The following is a 25,555-nucleotide window of genomic DNA, read 5'->3' as shown; positions in this document are numbered from 1 at the left end:
TGCTACGAAGGACGATGTTTTAAAACTTCTAAGGGATAAGGATCCGAACGAGCTATGTAGAAGGGCCGAAAGGGTCTTGCATATGGCATATGACTGGGCTAGACCCAGAGGTCTCAATGTTAACCCAGAGAAGACTGAAATATGCCTTTTCACGAGGAAGACGAAGGTGGGGAAATTTAAGGCACCCCGTTTCCTCAAAGAAATGATTTCGATATCTTACAAGATCAAATACTTAGGTGTGATCTTGGACAGGAAACTGAATTGGAAGTGTCACACTCAGGAGCGTACTGAAAAAGCTCTCAGTTATTGGACATTATGTAGACGAGCCGTAGGCTCGAAATGTGGCCTGAATCCGCGGATAGTCCACTGGCTCTACAGGAGCGTGATAAGACCAATACTCACTTACGCCTCAGTAGTTTGATGGACTACTATGGAGAAAAGGTTCAACATAAGGACCATACAAAAGGTTCAGAGAATATGATGTCTTGGCATAGGCGTAGCGATGAGGACCACTCCCACTAGAGTACTGGAGACTATTCTAGATATCCGACGCATTGAAATACAGATTAAGTGTGAGGCAGCCACTGCGGCTATGAGACTTAAGGCGATGGGAAGTGTCACATTCCGGAGCGTACTGAGAAGGCTCACAGATGTTGGGCACTATGTTGACGGGCCGTAGGCTCGAAATGAGTCCTGAATCCTAGCATAGTCCACTGGCTCTACAGGAGCGTGATTAGACCAATACTTACTTACGCCTCAGTGGCTATGGAGAAAAAGTGCAACATAAGGACCATACAACAGGTTCAGAGAATAAGCGGAGCGATGAGGACTACGCCCACTAGGGCACTGGAGACTATTCTAGATATACGACCCATTGACATACAGATTAAGTGTGAGGCAGCCACTGCGGCTATGAGACTAAAGGCGATGGGAGAAAGGATTAAAAATGGGAGCAGCTCATACCCTTGCGCTATAATCGAGGCGACGATAGGAAACCTAGAAGGAAGGGAAGAGGTTTCCGATTGGATACCTGAGATAAACCATGAAGTCGAGTGCGAGACACTACTCCCATCGGCACAGTCTTGGATTGATGGAACCCTAGTATTGCCATCTGGAAGATCATGTTACACGGATGGATTAAAGATAGAGGACAAAGTGGGCCTGGGGGTTTACATTGAGAACCAAGGGACTAAGATCTGTTTTAGACTGCCCGACCATAATACGGTCCTGCAGGCGTACATTCGGGCGATCATGGAATGCGTGAAGTGGTGTGGTGCTAACGCAAGGACGTCCAGTGTGAACATTTTTGCGGGCAGTAAAATGACCAAAAGGGCAATAACAACCAGCACGGTAAGGTCAAGAACAGTCTTGCAGTGTAAGAAGGAGATTCACGCCTTCTCTGAAGATGACACCATCCGCATCGTTTGGGTGTTGGGCCATAACAGAGTAAGGCGAAATGAAAGGGCAGACGATTTGGTGGCGAAGGCCAGAGGACTACCGTCAATAAACTTGGTTAACCTTTCGGGTCAACGCAGTCCTAGTTAAGGAAATGGGCGACGAATGCGCATCCAACATTGTGGAACAGCGAAACGATAGGTAAGACGGAGAAAATCCTATGGGGGATCCAGATCGTGAGAAGACGAGGCTATTACTGAAAGGAAGGTCAGTATAGCACTCGGTATCATAACGGGACACATAGGACTACGAGCTCATTTATGTAAAATCTGTGCGGCAAGTGATGTGATATGTAGGGCATGTGGGATAGATTATGAGGCGTTGGAGCATTTCCTTTGTCATTGGCCGGCTTTCGCCTACAACAGATGCCGACGCTTAGGTGGAGACACAATACCAGACATGGACCAACTTGGGGGAGTGGCATGGAAAACAATTAAGGACAGATACCGGCACTTAGGTGAAGACACAATACCAGATATGGACCAACTTAGGGGAGAGGCATGGAAAACAATTAAGGACAGATACCGGAACTTAGGTGAAGACACAATACCAGATATGGACCAACTTAGGGGAGAGGCATGGAAAACAATTAAGGACAGATACCGGCACTTAGGTGAAGACGCAATACCAGACATGAAGCAACTTAGGGGAGTGGTATTAAAAACAATTAAGGATTTTGTAAGTAGCACCGAATTCCTAACTTAAAATTTTCTTTTTAGAGGTTACTTTATAGTTTTTAGAGCGCACAATAAGCCGATTACTGGCTTAGGTGTATGTCCATAGTGGCATGGGGCGGATTAATATCTGCACCCTCCTTTCAATCTAACCTAATCTGCGTTTCTCCTATATGATGACATTTTCAATTGGTAGATTTGACATGCTTAATAATGTTTATGGGGCCTATCAAGTTTATGTTTTCGCATATGACCTAACCTTCTATTAGTGTATCCTGGGTGCTTTAGCTTTTTCATTATTTTTGTTTTTCTTCCAAGTCCAATTATCTGCCAAAAAATCTTCTTTAGTTCACATATAATCGAAGCTTTAAAAGGCAATCATCCTTTCACATTATGGTATATCTCTCACATTATGGTTTAGAAAACTCATAATCAAATATGCACTTCCTTGCCCGCCCAACAAAACCAAAAAGCAGATAACATTGAGAGGGAGACAGACATTCATTTGCCATTTATTTCAACTACAAACAACACTTGGCAAAGAATTCAATTGAATTTTCCGTTTGTCTTTCAAGTTGCCGGGCACAGAAATGAACAGAACTCCAATGAAAACTTGTTTTAAACTCAATAATAATGAATTCAATTGAAATCACAACAATCAAAAACAAACGCACACAAACACACACACACTCGTACAAGCCAACCACACAAACATATGACTAACTCCTTTGCTTGGTTTGAATAGAGTGTTGGCAGTGAATGAGAATTGTTTGGTGTGTAGCAACAAAAGTTTTTTTTTTTTCACATGGAACCAACAAAAAAACTACCAAGAACTCTTTTAAACTTTTTCTAAATGAAATCAACCTGCTATGAATGGATAAGTGTGTGTGTGTGTGTGTGTGTGTGTGTATAGTGTTGAAGCTGTTGCCTTGTGTTTTGTTATTGTAGTGGGGGGTTTTGTGTTTTGCCGACTTTTTCTGTTGCCTCATATGGGTGTTGAGCATAGAAGAGGGAGAGAGAGAGAGAGAGAGACAGAGTGTGTGTGTGTTGAGTAATAGCAAAACAATACTCAACAGGTGTTTACAATGAGGTGTTAAATGAAATTATTCTTATGTTACATTAAAGTTTTCTACTATAAATGAACCCAAACATAGTTGTTCATACGCACCCTGGTACACAAAGCATTGCAAAGGGTGTATAATGTAGGCAGCAAGTACAGTGTTGCCATAAGCAATAGCAGATTATGTTTATTATAAACAAAGCCATAGAAGTGAAGGGTGTTGACATTTTTATTCTGTTGGGAAATCAGCCTAATACAAATATTTAACTTAATATATTCTATGACAGGATAGATATGTCTGTTCATCTGTCTGTCGTTATCGCTTTAGAATCGTACTAATAGTAGGTTAATATGGAAATTGTTAATAACTGATTATGAAATTGACCTTCGATTCTTTTGTCCGATTTTGATGAAATTCCATAAGTTCATTATTCAGAGCAGTAGTATATTGAAATTCAAACATTTACTTTATTTTTATACCCTCCAGCATAGACTGGGGGTATAATAATTTCGTCATTCTGTTTGCAACACCTCGAAATATGCGTCTGAGACCCCATAAAGTATATATATTCTTGATCGTCGTGTCATTTTAAGTCGATCTAGCCATGACCGTCCATCAGTCCGTCCGTCTGTCTGTCGAAAGCACGCTAACTTTCGAAGGAGTAAAGCTAGCCGCTTGAAATTTTGCATAAATACTTTTTATTAGTGTAGGTCAGTTGGGATTGTAAGTGGTCCAAATCGGTCCATGTATTGATATAGCTGCCATATAAACATATCTTTGGTCTTGACGTCTTGATCCTCTAGAGGGCGCATTTCTCGTCCGATTTGGCTGAAATTTTGCCTAAGATGTTTTATTATGCCTTCCAACAACTGTGCTGGGTATGGTTGAAATCGGTTCATAACCTGGTATAGCTGTCATGTAAACCTATCTGGGGTCTTGATTTCTTGAGCTTCTAGAGTGCGCAATTCTCATCCGATTTGGCTGAAATTTTGCAGGACGTGCTTTGTTATGACGTCCAACAACTGTGCTGGATATGGTTGAAATCGGTCCATAACCTGGTATACCTGTCATATAAACCTATCTGGGGTCTTGATTTCTTGAGCTTCTAGAGTGCGCAATTCTCATCCGATTTGGCTGAAATTTTGCATGACGTGCTTTGTTATGACTTCCAACAACTGTGCTGGGTATGGTTGAAATCGGTCCATAACCTGGTATAGCTGTCATGTAAACCTATCTGGTGTCTTGATTTCTTGAGCTTCTGGAGTGCGCATCTCATCCGATTTGGCTGAAATTTTGCATGAGATGTTTTATTGTGAACTCCAACAACTGTGCTAAGAATAGTTCAAATCGGTCCATAACCTGATATAGCTGCCATATAAACCGATCTGGGGTCTTGACTTATTGAGCCACTAGAGGGCGCAATTATTATCCGACATGGATGAAATATTGTATGTTGTGTTTTGTTGTGATTTCTAGTAACTGTGCTAAGTATTATTCAAATCAGTACATAACCTGATATAGCTGCCTTATAAACCGATCTGGGATCTTGACTTCTTGAGCCTCTAGAGGGCACAATTCTCATCAGATTTGGCAGAAATTTTGTACAACGGCTTCTCCTATGACCTTCAACATACGTGTCTAATATGGTCTGAATCGATCAATAACTTGATACAGCTCCCATATAAACCGATTTCTCGATTTTGCTTCTTGAGCCCCTGCAACGCGCAATTCTTATCCGAATGAACTGAAAAAATTACACAATGACTTCTACAATGTTCAGCATTCATTGGGGTCCGAATCGGACTATAACTTGACATAGCTCTAATAGCATAACAGTTCTTATTCAATATTCTTCGTTTAGATAAAGAGATATCGCGCATAGAACTCGACAAATGCGTTCCATGGTGGAGGGTATATAAGATTCGGCCCGGCCGAACTTAGCACGCTCTTACTTTTTTATTTTATTTTCAAACATTTTATTAAAAATTGTTTTTCTATTTAGATTTTTAGGAAATTTTTTCAAGATTTTATTTTAATACAAAATTTCTAAAAATGTTTTCGTTTAAAAAAAAAAAATTTCCTACTGATAACCGTAGGGTTATCTCTTTCTACAAATAGTGCTACAAAAACCCCTTTTTTAAAGTTAGGCAGAAAACGTGTTTTTGCTACGTTCTCGTCAGTAGTCAAATTCAATTTTTTTTTTATGAAAAAAAAAAATGTGAAGAATTTGTATTTATGTTAGGTTAGGTTAAGTTGAAAAGAGAGTGCAGATATTAATCCGCCCCATGCCACTATGGGCATACATCTAAGCCAGTGATCGGCTTGTTGTGGGCTCGAAAAAGAAAATCTAAGTTAGGAATTCCGTGCGACCATCGAAATTAATTGTTTTCCATACCCCTCCCCTAAGTTGGTTCATGTCTGGTGTGGTGTCTCCACCTAAGTGCCGGTATCTGTTAGACGCGGAAGACGGGCAATGACAAAGGCAATGCTCCAACGTCTCATCATCTTCCCAGCATGCCCTGCACATTCTATCGCTTGGCGCACCGTCTATGTGTCCCGTCATAAAACCAATAGCTATACCGACCTCCTTCTTACTTCCTTTCAGTAATAGCCTCGTCTTCGCACGTTGTGGATCCCCCCATAAGATTTTCGCCATCCTACCGACCGTTTTGTTGAAGGCCACCGTAGCGCAGAGGTTAGCAAAATTTTCACCGGTGGTTTTCCCCTCCTAATGCTGGCAACATTTGTGAGGTACTTTGCCACGTAATGTAAAATTTCTCTTCAAAGAGGTGTCGCACTGCGGCACGCTGTTCGGACTCGGCTATAAAAATGAGGTCCCTTATCATTGAGCTTAAATCTTGAATCGGACTGCAGCCAGTGATTTGTGAGAAGTTTGCCCCTGCTCCTTAGTGGAATGTTCAAGGGCAAAATTTGCAATTTACCGACGATTTCGCTGTTCCACAATGTTGTAAGCGCATTCGTCGCCCACGCCCTTAACTCGGACTGCGTCGACCCGAAAGTCTTTGGTTAGTGACGGCAGTCATCTGGCTTTCAAAATCGTCTGCTCTTTCATTCCCGCTTGCTCCGTTATGGCCCGGCACCCAAACGATGCTGACTTTACCATCCTCAGAGAAGACGTTAATCTCCTTTTTACACTGCAAGACTGTTCGTGACCTTACCGTCCTGCTTGTTATTGCCCTTTTGGCTATTTTACTGTCCGCAAAGATGTTCACACTCGACGTCCTCGGGCTAGCACCACACCACCTCACACATTCCGTGATCGTCCGGATCCCCGCCTGCAGGACCGTATTATGGTCAGGCAGTCTAAAACGGATCTCAGTGCCTGGATTCTCAATGTAAACCCCCAGGCCCACTCTGTCCTGTAGCTTTGATCCATCCGTGCAACATGATCTTCCAGATGTCAATACTAGGATTCCATCAATCCAAGACTGTGCCGCTGGCAGCAGTGCCTCGCTCTCGACCTCAAGGTTCATCATCACAGGTATCCGATCGGAAACCTCTTCCCTTCCTTCCAGGTTTCCTATCGTCGCCTCGATTATATTGCAATGGTATGAGCTGCTCCCATCCTCTATCCACTCTCCCATCGCCTTAAGTCTCATAGCTGCAGTGGCTGCCTCACACTTAATATGTATGTCAATGGGTCAGATATCTAGAATAGTCTGCAGTGCCCTAGTGAGCGTGATCGTAATCGCTTAGCCTATGCCAAGACAACATGTTTTTTGAACCTTTTGTATGGACCTTATGTTACACTTTTTCTCCATGGCAGTCCACCAAACTAATGAGGCGTAAATAAGTATTTGTCTTATCGGGCTCCTGTAGAGCCAGTGGACTATCCTGGGATTCAGGCCCCATTTCGAGTCAACGGCCAGTCTACATAGTGCCCAGTGGACTATCCTCGGATTCAGGCCCCATTTCGAGTCTACGGCCCATCTACATAGTGCCCATCATATGTGAGCCTTCTCAGTACGCCGCTGAATGTGACACTTCGAATTCAATTTCCTGTCTAAGATCACACCTAAGTATTTGACCTTGTCAGATATCGAAATCGTTTCGTTAAAGAAACGTGGTGCGTTAAATTGGCCCACCTTCGTCTTCCTCGTGAACAGGCATATTTCAGTCTTCTCTGGGTTGACATTGAGACCTCTGGGTTTAGCCCAGTCATATGCCATATACAAGACCCTCTTGGCCCTTCTTCATAGCTCGTTCGGATCCTTTCTCCTTAGAAGAATTAAAACATCGTCCTTCCTAGCAGACGGGTTCAAAACCCTCCTTAGTCAGCATCCGTAATAGGTCATTTATGGTGGTCACCCTAGGAGTGGCGATAAAATACCTCCTTGTGGTTTTGTACCACTTTCTCCATTTAATTAATGCCATGGGACACACAATTTATCCACCTGTTTCCTAGCATATGGTTTTTCCAGTCTCTAAGATCAGGGTCCACCCGGTATTGGCCTAAGGATTGGATCAGTGTATCGGTCCGCACATTGTTAAAAGCCCCCTCGATGTCATTGCATACAGCCAGAGTGTCATTTGGGCATCGAAGGATTTTTCTATTTCATGCACAACCTCATAGAGGGCAGTCTCCACCGACCTTCCCTTGACATAGGCATGCTTTTTGTATTTGAGTAGATCGCTGGGTGTCCTACTCGTTATCATGGTGCTCACAATACGTTCCATGGTTTTGAGTAGAAAGGACGTAAGGCTTATAGGTCTGTGGATCTTTGGTGTCGCATAACTTTCCTTGCAGGGCTTGGGTATAACTAACACCCTTGCCTCCTGCCAGGCTTTCGGAGTATATGCAAATCCCAGGAACGCTGTGAAAATATTGGCCAGGTAGGGCGCCAGATAGTCTGCCTCACTCTGTAGTAACGCCGGAAATATTCCATCAGGTCCGTGTGACTTAAATAGTTTAAAGCTCCTTAACGATTCCTTCACCATAAATTTCGTAATTATAAACCTTCGATCAACATCATTATTCCACTTTACCGGTGTTTCCGTGAGTCCCGTCGTTTGCTATGGAAAATGGGTTTTCATTTTTCAATATATTTTTAGAATAGAAAAAATTTGAAAGAAATTTTCCTCCATAATTTGTTAAACATTTTTCTTCTACAGAAATTTTGTACACATTTTATATTTTACACAATTCATCAAATTTGATTGCAATAGGTTTATTTGACAGATTTCCTTTATAGAAATGTCAAGATAACCTATTTTAAGCCTTTATTAAGTTTTGTGAAGAAGGCCATTAGAATTTATTTGCTTTTATTTTATTTTATTTGACTAAAATCAAGCCACTCGTGCGGATAATGACTAATTCACTAAATCATCATACGCACCCATGGTCAACAAATCAAATTACGGCTACCCTGATCCGATTCTGTTCTCCGCCACATATGCTCTCCCTCACTCTCTCTCTCTCTCTCTTACACACAAAGTTAAAGCAACAGACGAAAAGGTAGTTAAGGTAAATCGTAACTGCATTGATATCGTCATATCAACTAAATGTGAGGGAGTCAGTGTGTGCGTGCGTGTGTGCATATTTACTTTTATCATTGAAGTTAACACCTTGGCGCTGCCGTACCCATCAAATAATTTGCATGGCGCTCAACATGTGTGTGTGAGTGTGTGTGTGGTGTAGCCATCTCAGGTATTGATAACACAAAGTTTGACGTTGTTTCCGTTGTGATTTCAATAACACCACTACCACTGTGTGATCATATCTTAGTTGGCTGCTATTGAAGGTGGTTGGTTCATTGTTTTAGGGCAATGAGAGAGAGAGAGAGTATGAGTTGAGTTGTGTGCACTTGTGTCTCTTAACTTTTATACATGGTTGAGCATGAGTTTTGTTAAAAAGATGTTCCTGTATATTTGCATAGCAAATACCTTGAAATCAGCAATGACATAAAAATGAATGCAGGCTACAACCTGAGGATATAGAACATGAATTATAAGAACTTTAAAGCACGCTTCAGTATTGAGAGCCGAAATTTATGATTTATTTATATCGAATTTTGTAACCTAAACCATCTGGAGGTCACCGTTGCGTTGAGGTTAGCATGTCCATCTATGACGCCGAACGTCTGGGTTCGAATCTTGAAGAACATCAGAATTTGTTTTCAGCGGTAGTTAATATCTGAATGAAATTTAAAAATTGGTATGGCAGCCATGTAAAATCTTCTCCACAAAGAGGTGTCGCACTGCGGTATGCCGTTCGGATTCGCCTATAAAAAGGAGTCCCTTTAGTTTTCCTTTTAAACTTCTATCGTTATAATTTTTATCCCTCTATTACCTCTAAATGCCAACACAGTAGGTATTTATCAGGAATTTGTCTGGTAAATAGCCAATAAATATCCAATGTTTGACCAGGGATGAAGATATGCTTCTTCAAAATTTAAAAGGGTGTTTGCCAGACAAAAGTTCACAAATTCCTTAGAAATATCAAAACATTTTGTAATATTTGATTTGCAGTTTGAAGTAGTGAACAGACTTGACCATCACTTCATGCTAAAACCCCGCTTATATTTTTCTAAAAAGCTCACGTTTAGCGTTATAAAAAAAATGAAAAGCATTAAACAAAATGTTACAAAGTTTATGATTGACTTAAAATGGCTCATCTTTTGACAAAGATTACATATCATATGTGCAATGTCACCAAGCATCTCCCTTAGTATGGTATTACAATATTTTCTTTTTATTTCCTTTTTTCCGAGAAACAAAAGTTAACATTGTGGTTTCGCACTGTGTGTGTGTGTCTGTGTATGTGTGTGTGAATAACGCTCTGTATCAGTGTCTGCTGCATGCATTTGAGTATGAGAAAAGTATGAACGTCACACAAGAACACATGTTAACAGTCGTAAGTTTAACAATAACTTCCGATTTCTGTCAGCATATTTTAACATTTCCTACTGCCACCAAGCAACAGAGTGTGCATGGGCATGCACATAGGAACCTTCATTCAAAATGTCTGTTAAATACGTAAATTGCCAAACGTAACAAGGGAAGGCAACAGCTCCAAAGTGGCCATGATTTAAAGTCAAACAAAATGTGATAACACGGCGGCGTTAAACTGAAGTGATTTCAAATTTTTACAGAAATAAAATAAATAAATAAAAATTCAAAAATGTCCTTAAAAAAATCAATAAAAATTTTCAATAGCAATTTAATTTCGAGAAAAATACTTTTATAACAATTAAAAGCATACTAAGTTCAGCCGGGCCGAATCTTGGGAACCCACCACCATGGATTCTGCTAAAAAATTAATTTAGTTGAAGGGCATAACTTTATTCTACATACCAAACTTCTGTCAAACCAGCAAAAATTAAAGCTTCTTGCAACCGGTTTATATGGAAGCTATATCTGTTTGGACCGTACTTGGCACAGTAGTTGGAAGACATAACAGAACACTAGATGCAAAATTTCTGATATCTGATCTGATAAAAATTGCAGCTTCCAGGGACTCAAGAAGTCAAATCGGGAAATCGGTTTATATGGGAGCTATACCATGTTCTTGACCGATGTGGACCGTATATGGCACCTTTATAGAGAGTCATAACAGAAAACTATGTTTAAAGATTTCAGCCAAATCGGATGAAAATTGAGGCTTCCAGGGGCTCAAGAAGTCAGATCGGTTTATATGAGAGGTATATCAGGTTCATGACCGATTTGGACCGTACTTAGAACAGTGATTGGAATTCATAACACAACACTATGTGCAAAATTTCAGCCAAATCGGATGAAAATTGAGGCTTCCAGCGGCCCAAATAGTCAAATCGGGAGATCAGTTTATATGGGAGCTATATCAGGTAATAGACCGATTTGAACCGTAATTGGCACAGCTGTTGAAAGTCGTAACAGAACACTAAGTACAAAGTTTGCGCCAAGCGGATAGCAATTGCGGCTTCCAGGAGCTGAAGACATCAAATCAAAGGATCGGTTTATATGGACGCTACATCAGGTTACAGACCGATTTGAACCGTATTTGACACGTTTTTTGGATATCGCAACAGAATGCTGAGTGCAAAACTTAACTCAAACCGGACAAAAACAGCTGCTTTCATGAGCTCAAGACGTGACATCGGGGAAACTGCTTTAAACCATACTTGGTACGGTTGTTGTAAGACGCATCGGAACACCACATGCAAAATTTTAGCGAAATCGGACAAAAATTGCAGTTTATAGAGGCTCAAGAAGCCAAGTCGAAGAACCATTTTAAATGAGAGCTACATCAAAATCTGAACCGACACGGGACATTAGGAATCTTATATGACCTACATTAAGGAGAAGTATCTGAGCAAATTTTAATGCGGCTAGCTTTACGCAATCGATCGCTATTGTGATTTTGACTGTGTAGACCAACAAGACTACTACTATGATTTATGGGCTCTCAGATCAATATTTCAAGGTGTTACTAACGGTATGACTTGATTAGTATACCAACATTTTGTTGGGGGTAGTTTTAATATCCTTCCCAAAGAATTGGGTAGAATAAGCTCCATAATCGCAACGGTAAGAGCAGTTTTATTTCCCTTTCCCAACGCAAGGGGTAGTTTTAGTACCCTTTGCCAACGAAAAGGGTAGTTTGAGTACCCTTTCCCAACGATAGGGGTAGTTTAAGTTTCCATTGGAAAAGGGTAGTTTCACCGCACTTCCTCAAAGGTAGTTTTCGCACGATTTCCCAATGGAAAGATAAGTTTAAGGGTAGTTTCAGTATCCTTTCAAAAAGAAAAGATTAGTTTTAGTACAATTTCTAATAGGAGAAAGAAGTTTTAGTACCCTTTTCCAAAGAAAAGGTTAGCTTAAGTACTCTTTCCCAAAGTAAAAAGGTAGTTTTTTTCCAAAGAAGAGGGTAGTTCTAAAACCCTTTTCGGAAGAAAAGGTTAGTTTTAGTACAGTTTCTCAAAGGAAAATGTTGTTTTAGTACCCTTTCCCAAAGTAGAAAGGTAGTTTTCATACCCTTTCCCAACGAAAAAAAAAAACGGTAGTTCTTCCACCCTTTCCTGGAGGAAAGGGAATTTGTAGTAAACTTTTTCAAAGGAAAGGGAAGTTTTAGTACCCTTTCCCAAAACAAGGGTAGGTTTTGCAACCCTTCCTAAATGAAAGGGCAGTTTGAGTACCCTTTCAAAAAGGAGAGGCTACCCTCTCCTTTTTGAAAGGGTACTAAAGCACATTTTCCGAAAAGCAAAGTGTAGTTTCAGTACCCTTTCTCAAAAAAAAGGGAAGTTTTAATATACTTTCCCAAAAAAAGGGTAATTTTAGTACACATTCCCAAAGGAAAGGGTAGTTTTAAGTACCCTTTCCAAAGAAAAGGGTAGTTTTAGTACCCTTTGCCAAAAGAAAGAGTAGTTTCAGCATCCTTTGCGAAAACAAAGGGTGGTTTTAGGACCCTTTCCCAATGGAAAGGGTAGTTTTAGTACCATCTCCCAAAGTAAAAAGGTAGTGTTCATACCCTTTCCCAAAGAAAAGTGTATTTTTAGTACTCCTTCTAAAAGAAAGGGTAGTAGTATCCTTTCCCAAAAGAAAGGGTAGTTTTAGGACCATTTCCCTATGGAAAGAGTAGTTTTAGCACCCTTTCCAAAGCAAGGGTAGTTTTGCACCTTTTCCTAAAAAAAAGTACCCTTTCCCAAAGGAAAGGGTAGTTCTTGCACCCTTTCCTGGAGGAGTTTGTAGTAAACTTTTTCAAAGGAAAGAATAGTTTTAGTACCCTTTCCCAAAAAAAGGGAGGTTTTAGTACACTTTCCCAAAGAAAAGGGAAGTTTTAGTACACATTCCCAAAGAAAAAGGGTAGTTTTAGTACCTTTTCCCAAAATAGACGGTAGCTTTAGAACCATTTTCCAAAGGAAAGGGTAGTTTTAGTACCCCTTCCCAAAAGAAAGAGTAGTTTCAGCATCCTTTCCCAAAAGAAAGGGTGATTTTAGGACCCTTTCCCAATGGAAAGGGTAGTTTTAGTACCATCTCCCAAAGTAAAAAGGTAGTGTTCATACCCTTTCCCAAAGAAAAGTGTATTGTATCCTTCTAAAAGAAAAGGGTAGTTTTTGTACCCTTTCCCAAAGGAAAGGGTATTTTTAGTATCCTTCCCCAAAAGAAAGGGTAGTTTTAGGACCATTTCCCAATGGAAAGAGTGGTTTACGCACCCTTTCCAAAAGCAAGGGTAGTTTTGCACCCTTTTCTAAAAAGAAGGTACCCTTTCCCAAAGGAAAGGGTAGTTCTTGCACCCTTTCCTGGAGGAATTTGTAGTAAACTTTTTCAAAGGAAAGGGTAGTTTTAGTACCCTTTCATAAAACAAGGATAAGTTTTGCACCCCTTCCTAAAGGAAAGGACAGTTTTAGTACCCTTTCTCAAAGGAAAAGGTAGTTATAGTACCCATTCCCATAGGAAAGGGAATGGGTAAAACTACTCAAAAACAGGGTAGTTTTAGCACCCCTTTCCAAAAGAAAGGGTAGTTTTGTACCCCTTCCTAAAAGAAAGAGTAGTTTTAGCATCCTTTCCCAAAGGAAAGGGTAGTTTTATTTCCCTTTCCCAAAAGAAAAGGAAGTTTTAGGACCTTTTCCCAATGGAGAGGTTAGTTTTACTACCCTCTTCCAAAGTAAAAAGGTAGTTTTCGTACCCTTACCCAACGAAAAGTGTAGTTTTAGTACTCTTTCCAAACGGAAAGGGTAGTTTTAGTACCACTTCCCAAAGAAAAGGGTCGTTTTAAAGAAAGAAAGAAAAGAAAGAAAAGTAGTTTTAGTATCCTTTCCCAAAGGAAAGGGTAGTTTTAGTACCCTTTCCCAACGAAAGGTGTATTTTAGCAATCTTTTCCAACGAAAAGTGTATTTTTAGTATTTTTAGTAATCTTTTCTTAGTACCCTTTCCCAAAGGAAAATGTAGTTTTAGTACCCTTATCCCAAAAGAAGGGTTAGTTTTAACACCCTTTCCCAAAGGAAAGGGTAGTTTTAGTACACTTTCCCAAAGGAAAGGATAGTTTTAGTACCCTTTCACAAATGAAAGGATAGTTTTAGTACCCTTTCCAAAAGGAAAGGCTAGTTTTATTATCATTTCCCAAAGGAAATGCTAGTTTTAGAGCACTTTCCCAAAGTAAAAGTAATTAAAGTACTCCTTCCCAAACTAAAACTTTCTTTATTACACTTTCCCAAGGGATAGGGTAATTTTAGTACCCTTTCCCAAAGGAAATGTTAGTTTCATTACCCTTATCCCAAGGGAAAGGATATATATAGTATAATTTCCCAAAGGTAGTTCTAGTACCCTTCCCCAAATTAAAGGGTAGTTTTAGAACCTTTTCTTAACAGACAGGGCAGTTTTGTTACCCTTTTCCAAAGGAAAGAATATTTTGGTAACCTTTCCCAAAGGAAAGAGTAGTTTTAGTATCCTTTCCAAAAGGAAATGGTTATTTGGGTACCCTTTCCCAAAGGAAAAGTAGTTTTATTACCCTTTTCCAAAGGAAAGGTTGCTGGATTTAGTTTAAGACAAGGTTTCCCAAAAAGATGGATAGTTTTTATACCATTTCCCAAAGGCAAGGGTACTTTTAATACCCTCTCCCCAAAGGAAAGGGTACTTTAAAACCGTTTTTTTGGCTTTAAAACCCTTTCCTAAAGGAAAGGGTAGTTTTAGTTCCCTTTCCCAAAGTAGAAGGTAGCTTTAGTACACTTTTCCAAAGGAAAGGAAAGTTTTTAATACACTTTCCCAAAGGGAAGGGTAGTTTTGATACCCTTTTCCAAAATAAAGGGTAGTTTTAGTACCTTTTCCCCAAGGAAAGGGAAATTTCTGTACCCTTTCCCAAAGGAAATGGTAATTTGGGTTTTTGAAATTCAAGTTTTAGTACACTTTCCCACAGAAAGTTTTGTGTTTAGCGTTATTTAAAATTAATTTTCTGATTTAAGTAGATTTTGCTTACATTCAAATTGTGTTTTTTTTTCGCTTCTTTAGCTCACGTCTTAGTATAAATTCAAACACCTTTTTGGACTGTTCCAAACAACAATGGCATTGTTCGATTCTATTCCTTACATCCATATGTATCACCTCTTAAATGGTTTTCTTCACCTTTGATCCTGGCAACAGAATTGTAAAATATTTGCCATTTCCAAACCAGGCTCATTGCCATTCGGCTGACTTCATGTTGCTGGCATGGTGAGCCTGCTGCTGACTGGCTGACTGCCGTGTGTGTCTCTGCCTGCATTGTAGTTCATGTTTATTTAATTTGATCAATTGCATCCAAAGTGTCGCATAAATTTCGAAACGAACAAACATTGAATATTTACAGCTAAAACGCTTTCGAAGTGAAGAAAACTATTAAGCCATAGTAAGACCAATTCAACTGTTTGTGGTTAAAAAAAAAGGAGTGAGCAAAACCAGGATAACAACACACAAGTAGACTCTAAGGTGGGGAAATTTATGTTTGTTTAGTGCTGCTGCTGCTGCGAAAATAAAGAAGATGCAACACTGAATTTCGAAATAGAATTCAAAGAAACATAGACAAAAATTGAGGGTGATCATTGGGGTGGGGTGAATCATAAATCTGGTAGGCTAAATCATTGGGGTTAAGACCACAACAATTTTAAATTTTTTGTTAAATGCTGAAAATTTTGATTAGAAGCTCCCTTTTGTAGCTTTGAACCTCTCTAGCTAGGTCTGGAAGAACCAAATTGACATCTGGTTGGTTAGATTTATACAAGATGAAGATTAGGACAAAACGGCTGCAAAAATTCCCCAGTAAATTTGAGCTGCTCTGAGGTGTTCAATCAGCCTGAGTAAGGCCAGCAACACCTGCTTAATGATAATTTGGAAAATTCTTTTAGAGTTTTGTAAAAAAAAAATATTTTGTTTCTTATTATAAAAAAGAATTGAACTTTTGAAAAAAATAGAGATTAAATTTTTAATAATTCTCATAAAAAATTTTTCATGATTTTCTAATGGTCCCTCGTTGCAAACAAACTCTTTTCTTTGTTTTCGATAGAATTTTGCCCCTGCTGGTGTTCTGCCAACAGGTCACTGTACAAAAATTGAAGGAGTTGAAAAGGTTGTGTCCGTATTCAATTTGAGGTAAACATACCTATTTGCCGAAGCAATAGCCGAATTTCGTCGTATTCGATTTGTTACCAAAAAAAAAAAAAAAAAACAGTAAGAAAAGGCAAAAGTCGGGCGGAGACGACTATATAATACCCTACACCACCGAGTCTACCTAATACTTTTAATATATTGCATTTATATCCAAATATGAAGGCCACCGTAGCGCAGGGGTTAGCATATCCGCCTATTACGCTGAACGCCTGGGTTCGAATCCTGGCGAGACCATCAGAAAAAAAATTTCAGCGGTGGTTTTCCCCTTCTAATGCTGGCAACATTTGTGAGGTACTATGCCATGTAAAACTTCTCTCCAAAGAGGTGTCGCACTGCGGCACACCGTTCGGACTCGGCTATAAAAAGGAGGCCCCTTATCATTGAGCTTAAACTTGAATCGGACTGCACTCATTGATATGTGAGAAGTTTGCCCCTGTTCCTTAGTGGAATGTTCATAGGCAAAATTTGCAATTTGCAATATCCAAATCTATTCTATATATAGATCTGATCCGATTCAGATACAATTTTGCACACATACTAGAACGTCAAAAAAGCACCAAATTTAGTAAAGATTGGACCAAAATTGTGTCTTCTGCAGCCTTAAAAGACCATATCGGACGAAAGATATATATGGGAGCTATATATAAATCTGATCCGATTCTGATGAAACTTTCGACACAAATTGGGACGTCACAAAAAGCACTTCGTGCCAAATTTGGTAAAGATCGGACCAAAATTGTGCATTCTACAGCCCTAAAAAGCCATATCGGATGAAAGATATATATGGGAGCTATATATAAATCTCATCCGATTCTGATGAAATTTTCGACACAAATTGAGACGTCACAAAAAGTACCTTGTGCCAAATTTGATAAAGATCGGACCAAAATTGTGGCTCCTACAGCTTTAAAAGGACATATAGGATGAAAGATATATATGGGAGCTATATCTAAATGTGAACCGATTTCAATGAAATTTTGCAAACATGTTGAGACGTCACAAAAAGCACCTCGTACCAAATTTGGTAAAGATTGGACTAAAATTGTGCCTTCTGCAGCCTTAAAAGGGCACATCGGATGAAAGATATATATGGGAGCTATATCTAAATCTGAACCGATTTCAATGAAATTTTGCACACATATTGGGACATTAAAAACAATACCTTTTGCCAAATTTTGTAAGTTTCGGTTCGAAATTGTGCCTTCTACAGCCTTAAAAGACCATATCGGATGAAAAATATATATGGGAGCTATATCTAAATCTCGACCGATTTCAATAAAATTTTGCACACATATTGGGACATCAAAAACAATACCTTTCGCCAAATTTTGTAAGTTTCGGTTCGAAATTGTGCCTTCTACAGCCTTAAAAGACAATATCGGATGAAAGATATATATATGGGAGCTATATATAAATCTCATCCGATTCTGATGATATTTTGCACACATATTGAGACGTCCCAAAAAAAACTTCGTGCCAAATTTGATAAAGATCGGACCAAACCTGTGCCATCTACAGCCTTAATAGGTCAAATCGGATGAAAGATATATATGGGAGCTATATATAAATCTCATCCGATTCTGATGAAATTTTGCACACGAATTAAGACGTCACACGAAATATCTTATGCTAAATTTGGTAAAGATCGGACCAAAATTGTGGCTCCTACAGCTTTAAAAGGGCATATCGGATGAAAGATATATATGTGAGCTATATCTAAATCTCGACCGATTTCAATGAAATTTTGCACACATATTGGGACATCTAAAACAATACTTTGTGTAAAATTTTTTAAGTTTTGGTCCAAAATTGTGCCTTCTACAGCCTTAAAAGACCATATCGGATGAAAGATATATAAGGGAGCTATATCCAAATCTCGACCGATTTCAATAAAATTTTGCTCACATATTGAGACGTCACAAAACAATACTTTGTGCCAAATTTTGTAAGTTTCGGACCAAAATTGTGCCTTCTGCAGACCATATCGGATGAAAGATATATATGGGAGCTATATGTAAATCTAATCCGATTCTGATGATATTTTGCACACATATTGAGACGTCCCAAAAAACACTTCGTGCCAAATTTGATAAAGATCGGACCAAACTTGTGCCATCTACAGCCTTAATAGGTCAAATCGGATGAAAGATATATATGGGAGCTATATATAAATCTCATCCGATTCTGATGAAATTTTCGACACAAATTGAGACGTCACAAAAAGTACCTTGTGCCAAATTTGATAAAGATCGGACCTAAATTGTGGCTCCTACAGCTTTAAAAGGACATGTAGGATCAAAGATATATATGGGAGCTATATCTAAATCTCGACAGATTCTGATGAAATTTTGCACACATGTTGAGACGTCACAAAAAGCACCTCGTGCCAAATTTGGTAAAGATCGGCCCAAAATTGTGTCATCTACAGCCTTAATAGGTCAAATCGGATGAAAGATATATATGGGAGCTATATCTAAATCTGAACCGATTTGGATGAAATTTTGCACACGAATTAAGACGTCACACGAAATATCTTATGCTAAATTTGGTAAAGATCGGACCAAAATTGTGGCTCCTACAGCTTTAAAAGGGCATATCGGATGAAAGATATATATGTGAGCTATATCTAAATCTCGACCGATTTCAATAAAATTTTGCACACATATTGGGACATCAAAAACAATACTTTGTGTAAAATTTTTTAAGTTTTGGTCCAAAATTGTGCCTTCTACAGCTTTAAAAGGGCATATCGGATGAAAGATATATAAGGGAGCTATATCCAAATCTCGACCGATTTCAATAAAATTTTGCTCACATATTGAGACGTCACAAAACAATACTTTGTGCCAAATTTTGTAAGTTTCGGACCAAAATTGTGTCTCTGCAGACCATATCGGATGAAAGATATATATGGGAGCTATATGTAAATCTAATCCGATTCTGATGATATTTTGCACACATATTGAGACGTCCCAAAAAACACTTCGTGCCAAATTTGATAAAGATCGGACCAAACTTGTGCCATCTACAGCCTTAATAGGTCAAATCGGATGAAAGATATATATGGGAGCTATATATAAATCTCATCCGATTCTGATGAAATTTTCGACACAAATTGAGACGTCACAAAAAGTACCTTGTGCCAAATTTGATAAAGATCGGACCAAAATTGTGGCTCCTACAGCTTTAAAAGGACATATCGTATGAAAGATATATGTGGGAGCTATATCTAAATGTGAACCGATTTCAATGAAATTTTGCAAACATGTTGAGACGTCACAAAAAGCACCTCGTACCAAATTTGGTAAAGATTGGACTAAAATTGTGCCTTCTGCAGCCTTAAAAGGGCACATCGGATGAAAGTTATATATGTGAGCTATATATAAATCTCAACCGATTCTGATAAAATTTTCAACACAAATTGGCACGTCACGAAAACCACCTCATGCCAAATTTGGTAAAAATCGGAGCAAAATTGTGCCTCCTACAGCTTTAAAAGACCATATCGGATGAAAGATATATATGGGAGCTATATCTAAACCTCGACCGATTTCAATAAAATTTTGCACACATATTGGGACATCAAAAACAATACCTTTTGCCAAATTTTGTAAGTTTCGGTTCGAAATTGTGCCTTCTACAGCCTTAAAAGACCATATCGGATGAAAGATATATATTGGAGCTATATATAAATCTCATCCGATTCTGATGGAATTTTGCACAAATATTGGGACGTCACTAAAAGCACTTAGTGCCAAATTTCGTAAAGATCGTACTAAAATTGTACCATCTACAGCCTTAATAGATCAAATCGGATGAAGGATTTATATGGGAGCTATATCTAAATCTGAGCCGATTTCATTAAAATTTAACACACATATTGGGACGTCAAAAACAATGATTTGTATCAAATTTTGTAAGTTTCGGAACAAAATTGTGCCTTCTACAGCCTTAAAAGAACATATCGGACGAAAGATATATGTGGGAGCTATATATAAATCTGATCCGATTCTAATGATATTTTGCACATATTTTGGAACGTCAAAAAAAATACTTCGTGTTAAAATTTGTAAGGATCGGACCAAATTTATGGCTTCTACAGCTTTAAAAGAGCACATCGGATGAAAGATATATTGGGTTGCCCAAAAAGTAATTGCGGATTTTTTAAAAGAAAGTAAATGCTTTTTTAATAAAGCTTAGAATGAACTTTAATCAAATATACTTTTTTTACACTTTTTTTCTAAAGCAAGCTAAAAGTAATAGACTGACAGTAGAAAGAATGCAATTACAGAGTCACAAGCTGTGAAAAAATTTGTCAACTCCGACTATATGAAAAATCCGCAATTACTTTTTGGGCAACCCAATATATGGGAGCTATATCTAAATCTGCACCGATTTTTTTCAAAATCATTAGCGTTTGTCCTTGGACCAAATAAAAGACATATGCAAAATTTTGTGAAAATCGGACAACAAATGCGAACTGTACCTTGATTACAAGAATACATGGACAGACAGACGGACAGACGGACAGACGGACATAGCTAAATCGAATCAGGAAGTGATTCTAAGCCGATCGGTATACTTATCGATGGGTCTAGCTCTTCTCCTTCTTAGCGTTGCAAACGCACAAATCTATAATACCCTGTACCACAGTAGTGGTGTAGGGTATTAAAAGAAACAGTTATGCACCAAAAGAAAATATCCTTCGCAAAAGCTACGTTGCTTTAGCCAAAAATTGAAGAAATGGTGATTTGGTGGTGGTCTCGCCTCCATACATACACGAAGCTGGTCTGTTGTAAGTGTTGGTTTTAAAATGCGAAAGACTACTTTTTTTGTTGGTTGCATGTGTTTATGCCATGAATTCGATTCATAAATTATGCAAAATGCCAAAATATTTTAGCAGAGATGAGTCTCTCTCTCTCTCTCTCTCTCTCTCGTTTGCTTGTGAGTTGGTTTGGATTCCTGTTTATGTTGTTTTGAGACTCCTCTACCCATAGGCTCCTTTCAGTTTGTGGAATGGTGGTGCTTATCTGGAAATGTTGTTTAGGTATATTTGTTAGCTAAGTACTCGTACTTGTGCCCGACGATGTTTGTTGTGATGTCCTATACGAAAGGAAGGACTGACGAACCGGCGGACCGACATTCTAAGGGACAAACGCAGCCATATACTTTCGTTGATATTAAGACAATATTGTAATCCAAGAGCATATCCATGGCGTTCTAAAGGCACGAGTGCCATTTGTTCATTTCGAGACCCATAAAATGAAATGTTTCATGTTGTAAATATTGCCGAATGGTAATGAAAGTGCAACATGAACTGTAGGCAGAATGACAAAATGCACTGTGGAGCTAAAGTTTTGGGCAAAAGTTGGATGATAGTTTGATTTATGTTGTAGAAATATCCTTATACTTGTTACATGGGAAAAGATGGATATTGTTTCAAAATTTGATATTTAGTCCCATATAATCATTTTGGGAAAAATCTATGACAATTTTAAAACTTTGCTTATAACTTAAAATGCTTGTAGCTCCTTAAATGTGCGTTCACTGCTGATGGAGATCGACTTTCCGAGCGGCCGGGAAGAGATCAACGATCAAGAAATCACATGAGGGAAAAGTAGTGGCGTAGGAGTGGCGTAGGAGTGGCGTAGGAGTGGCGTAGGAGTGGCGTAGGAGTGGCGTAGGAGTGGCGTAGGAGTGGCGTAGGAGTGGCGTAGGAGTGGCGTAGGAGTGGCGTAGGAGTGGCGTAGGAGTGGCGTAGGAGTGGCGTAGGTGTGGCGTAGGAGTGGCGTAGGAGTGGCGTAGGAGTGGCGTAGGAGTGGCGTAGGAGTGGCGTAGGAGTGGCGTAGGAGTGGCGTAGGAGTGGCGTAGGAGTGGCGTAGGAGTGGCGTAGGAGTGGCGTAGGAGTGGCGTAGGAGTGGCGTAGGAGTGGCGTAGGAGTGGCGTAGGAGTGGCGTAGGAGTGGCGTAGGAGTGGCGTAGGAGTGGCGTAGGAGTGGCGTAGGAGTGGCGTAGGAGTGGCGTAGGAGTGGCGTAGGAGTGGCGTAGGAGTGGCGTAGGAGTGGCGTAGGAGTGGCGTAGGAGTGGCGTAGGAGTGGCGTAGGAGTGGCGTAGGAGTGGCGTAGGAGTGGCGTAGGAGTGGCGTAGGAGTGGCGTAGGAGTGGCGTAGGAGTGGCGTAGGAGTGGCGTAGGAGTGGCGTAGGAGTGGCGTAGGAGTGGCGTAGGAGTGGCGTAGGAGTGGCGTAGGAGTGGCGTAGGAGTGGCGTAGGAGTGGCGTAGGAGTGGCGTAGGAGTGGCGTAGGAGTGGCGTAGGAGTGGCGTAGGAGTGGCGTAGGAGTGGCGTAGGAGTGGCGTAGGAGTGGCGTAGGAGTGGCGTAGGAGTGGCGTAGGAGTGGCGTAGGAGTGGCGTAGGAGTGGCGTAGGAGTGGCGTAGGAGTGGCGTAGGAGTGGCGTAGGAGTGGCGTAGGAGTGGCGTAGGAGTGGCGTAGGAGTGGCGTAGGAGTGGCGTAGGAGTGGCGTAGGAGTGGCGTAGGAGTGGCGTAGGAGTGGCGTAGGAGTGGCGTAGGAGTGGCGTAGGAGTGGCGTAGGAGTGGCGTAGAAGTGGCGTAGGAGTGGCGTAGGAGTGGCGTATTTATCGCTTGTGGCCTGGCAAAGCACTAAAGGAACCTTTACCATCAACGGGTAACGGCGTATTTTTGTGCCGTGACCTATATAAGCACATGTGGGGGACTGTCTCGGCTTCGTGGGCACAGCTTCGAATCACTCCCAAAACAAAGGATATATGCTCGCGTGTGGCCTGTGTAGGCACACCTCCAACTGCGAGATCGCGGGATTCACTGAGTTAGAACGAGTGGCCTGCGTTAGCATACTCACGGTTGCGAGATCATGGCAATCACCAAAGTAACACGGGCGGAACGGGTGACCTGCGTAAGCACATTCAAAGTTGCAAGGTCACGGGAATCGCCAAAGTGGCATGGACGAACCAGATGGCCAGCGTAAGCACACTCACAGTTGCAAGATCACGAGAGTCACCGATGTGGAACGGTCTGAACCGCAGGCCTGCGTAAGCACAGACAGAAAACACGTTATCTGACCATATCGACGCCATCTGAATTGACAGACAAAAACCACACCTTTCCATCCAGTTTACTCTCTCTCTCTCTCTGCTTAAGCATTTTGTCCCACTGTAGGCCATATATTTCGAAAACCCCAGCATGTCCCTACCCCACCGGTGTATAAAAGCGCACAGTAACCATTTTCCCAAGCAGCGATAGTTCTTTTAGACCACTCCTTTCGCATGCGGCGAGTGTCTATCTATATGAGGTGCATTTACATCTTTCGGAGACCAATGAGCCCATAAACTGTCGGCAAATGCACTGCCGCAGCCGGGGCAGTAATTCTGCCTCAATTTTATTTTCACATTTAGACAAAGCCCAACAAAACGTAGGTGGAAACGGAAGAAACATTTCAGCCGCATACTCTCATTCACTTTGCTTGGGTTTATTAAAAGATAGAGGAGATATAGGAAAAAAGTGAGTGGCGAGGAGGAAGAAAGAGAAAATGCTTTAGGAAATTCAACAAACTTGAATTATTTTTCACAAAATTCCTATAACATCTGCCAACTACTGCCAAATATGAAGGCAAATACATTTTTTTTTTGAAAAATTTCTTTTGGCCAAAGTTTTTCAATATGGATAATATTTCTTGTTATTGCCATCAAATGTCCTTATTTGTCCTGTTTGTAACAGGACCAAACATCATATTTTACTTTAGTGTCTTCCTACACCCACCGAAAAAAAAACATCACGAAAAATGAGATATGCTGTGACATGATAATTTTTCCGTTGAAATCTTCATGAATGCAGGGGCGAAAAAAAAACTACTGCAGAAACATGACAAGCACAGGACATAGAGAGGAACACAAAAAACGAGAATGGGAGAGAGTCCCATTTTGCAATATGATATTTTATTTAGACTTACCAAGAAATTCAAAAGACCCTATGGGTTGAGGTACTCGCTACGCTGTTGGGTGGTGGCTGGTAGAGCTTCAAAAGTGTGCCCGGAAATCTTAAGGGGGCACACCCTTAACTTGATGCAACATTCATTCGTTTATTCATTCATTCATGCCATGGCATTTCATCCATTCGTTATGTTTGCATTTTTCTGGCCATTAGGCATAAAATTGTCACCACAACCCAATCATTCAAACCTAGTCTCCGCGTTTGGCTTCCTACCTCGCCCCTCCTGCTTACATCTCATCTTTTTTTTTGTGCATGTCCTTGTGCATCAACACAACTCAGGACAATAGCCAACTAAACAATGGTAAATTTCTTTGTTCCTTGTTAAATCCAAATGTTTGGCGTTCCCATGTAATGTTGCCGCATCCTAGAATGCGACTGCATTAAGTGGAAATTGCTGTTTGCCATTTTTTTTTTCTGTTTGTTTTGTGAGGGGTTCAGTTTCGTTCGTTTCTTTGCCTTTGGTGTATGACAAGTAACGACGGACATATGACATGAAGAAGCTGGAGAACATGGTCTAAAATTACAAGTTTTGTAACAAAATTTTCATGTATGGGGGTGGGGGGATAGTAAGCAAAAAACTTATCGGATAGCTAGATATTTTGGCGGATTTTTATATCTGCGGGTAGTACGATATAGCACTGCTATGCGCTGCATCGGTCCTAACTGGCTTCCTAAGAGCATGGTAGACCTCTGTTTTATGTAGATTGATGGTATGGTAGGCCTGAGGCAGTATAGGGTTGATCGTAATACTCCTTAAAGACTATGATATTGAGCTGAAACCCAATTTTCTATACCCTCCACCATAGAATGGGGTTATATTAATTTCGTCATTCTGTTTGTAACTCCTTGAAATATTTATCTAAGACCCCATAGCCATGTCCGTCCGACTGTCCTTCCGTCTGTCTGTCGAAGGCACGCAAACTTTTGAAAGAGTAAAGCTAGCCGCTTGAAATTTTACACGAATACTTCTAGCGCTGAGGTTAGCTTGTCCGCCTATGCTCATGGGCAAATTTGCAATTTTACTTCTTAGTCTAGTCTAGTCTAGTCTAGTCTAGTCTAGTCTAGTCTAGTCTAGTCTAGTCTAGTCTAGTCTAGTCTAGTCTAGTCTAGTCTAGTCTAGTCTAGTCTAGTCTAGTCTAGTCTAGTCTAGTCTAGTCTAGTCTAGTCTAGTCTAGTCTAGTCTAGTCTAGTCTAGTCTAGTCTAGTCTAGTCTAGTCTAGTCTAGTCTAGTCTAGTCTAGTCTAGTCTAGTCTAGTCTAGTCTAGTCTAGT

At 40.1% G+C, this 25,555-nt stretch overlaps 1 protein-coding gene across 1 annotated transcript in view; it reads right to left on the bottom strand.

Moving 5' to 3' along the window:
• Positions 1 to 15,606: 15,606 nt before the first annotated feature.
• Positions 15,607 to 25,555, bottom strand: part of LOC131998012 (uncharacterized) — a 29,623-nt gene continuing 19,674 nt past the window's right edge. Inside the window, exons 3-5 of the mRNA XM_059369965.1 lie at positions 23,137 to 23,186; positions 21,871 to 22,908; positions 15,607 to 15,646 (exon numbers count right to left, since the gene is read on the bottom strand). Coding sequence (XP_059225948.1) covers positions 15,607 to 15,646; positions 21,871 to 22,908; positions 23,137 to 23,186 — 1,128 coding nt within the window. The remainder of the gene's footprint in view (positions 15,647 to 21,870; positions 22,909 to 23,136; positions 23,187 to 25,555) is intronic.

This window comes from Stomoxys calcitrans, chromosome 5 (assembly GCF_963082655.1).
Source record: "Stomoxys calcitrans chromosome 5, idStoCalc2.1, whole genome shotgun sequence".
Taxonomy (NCBI): Eukaryota; Metazoa; Arthropoda; class Insecta; order Diptera; family Muscidae; genus Stomoxys; species Stomoxys calcitrans.
This window is presented reverse-complemented; position numbering and strand designations above follow the sequence as displayed.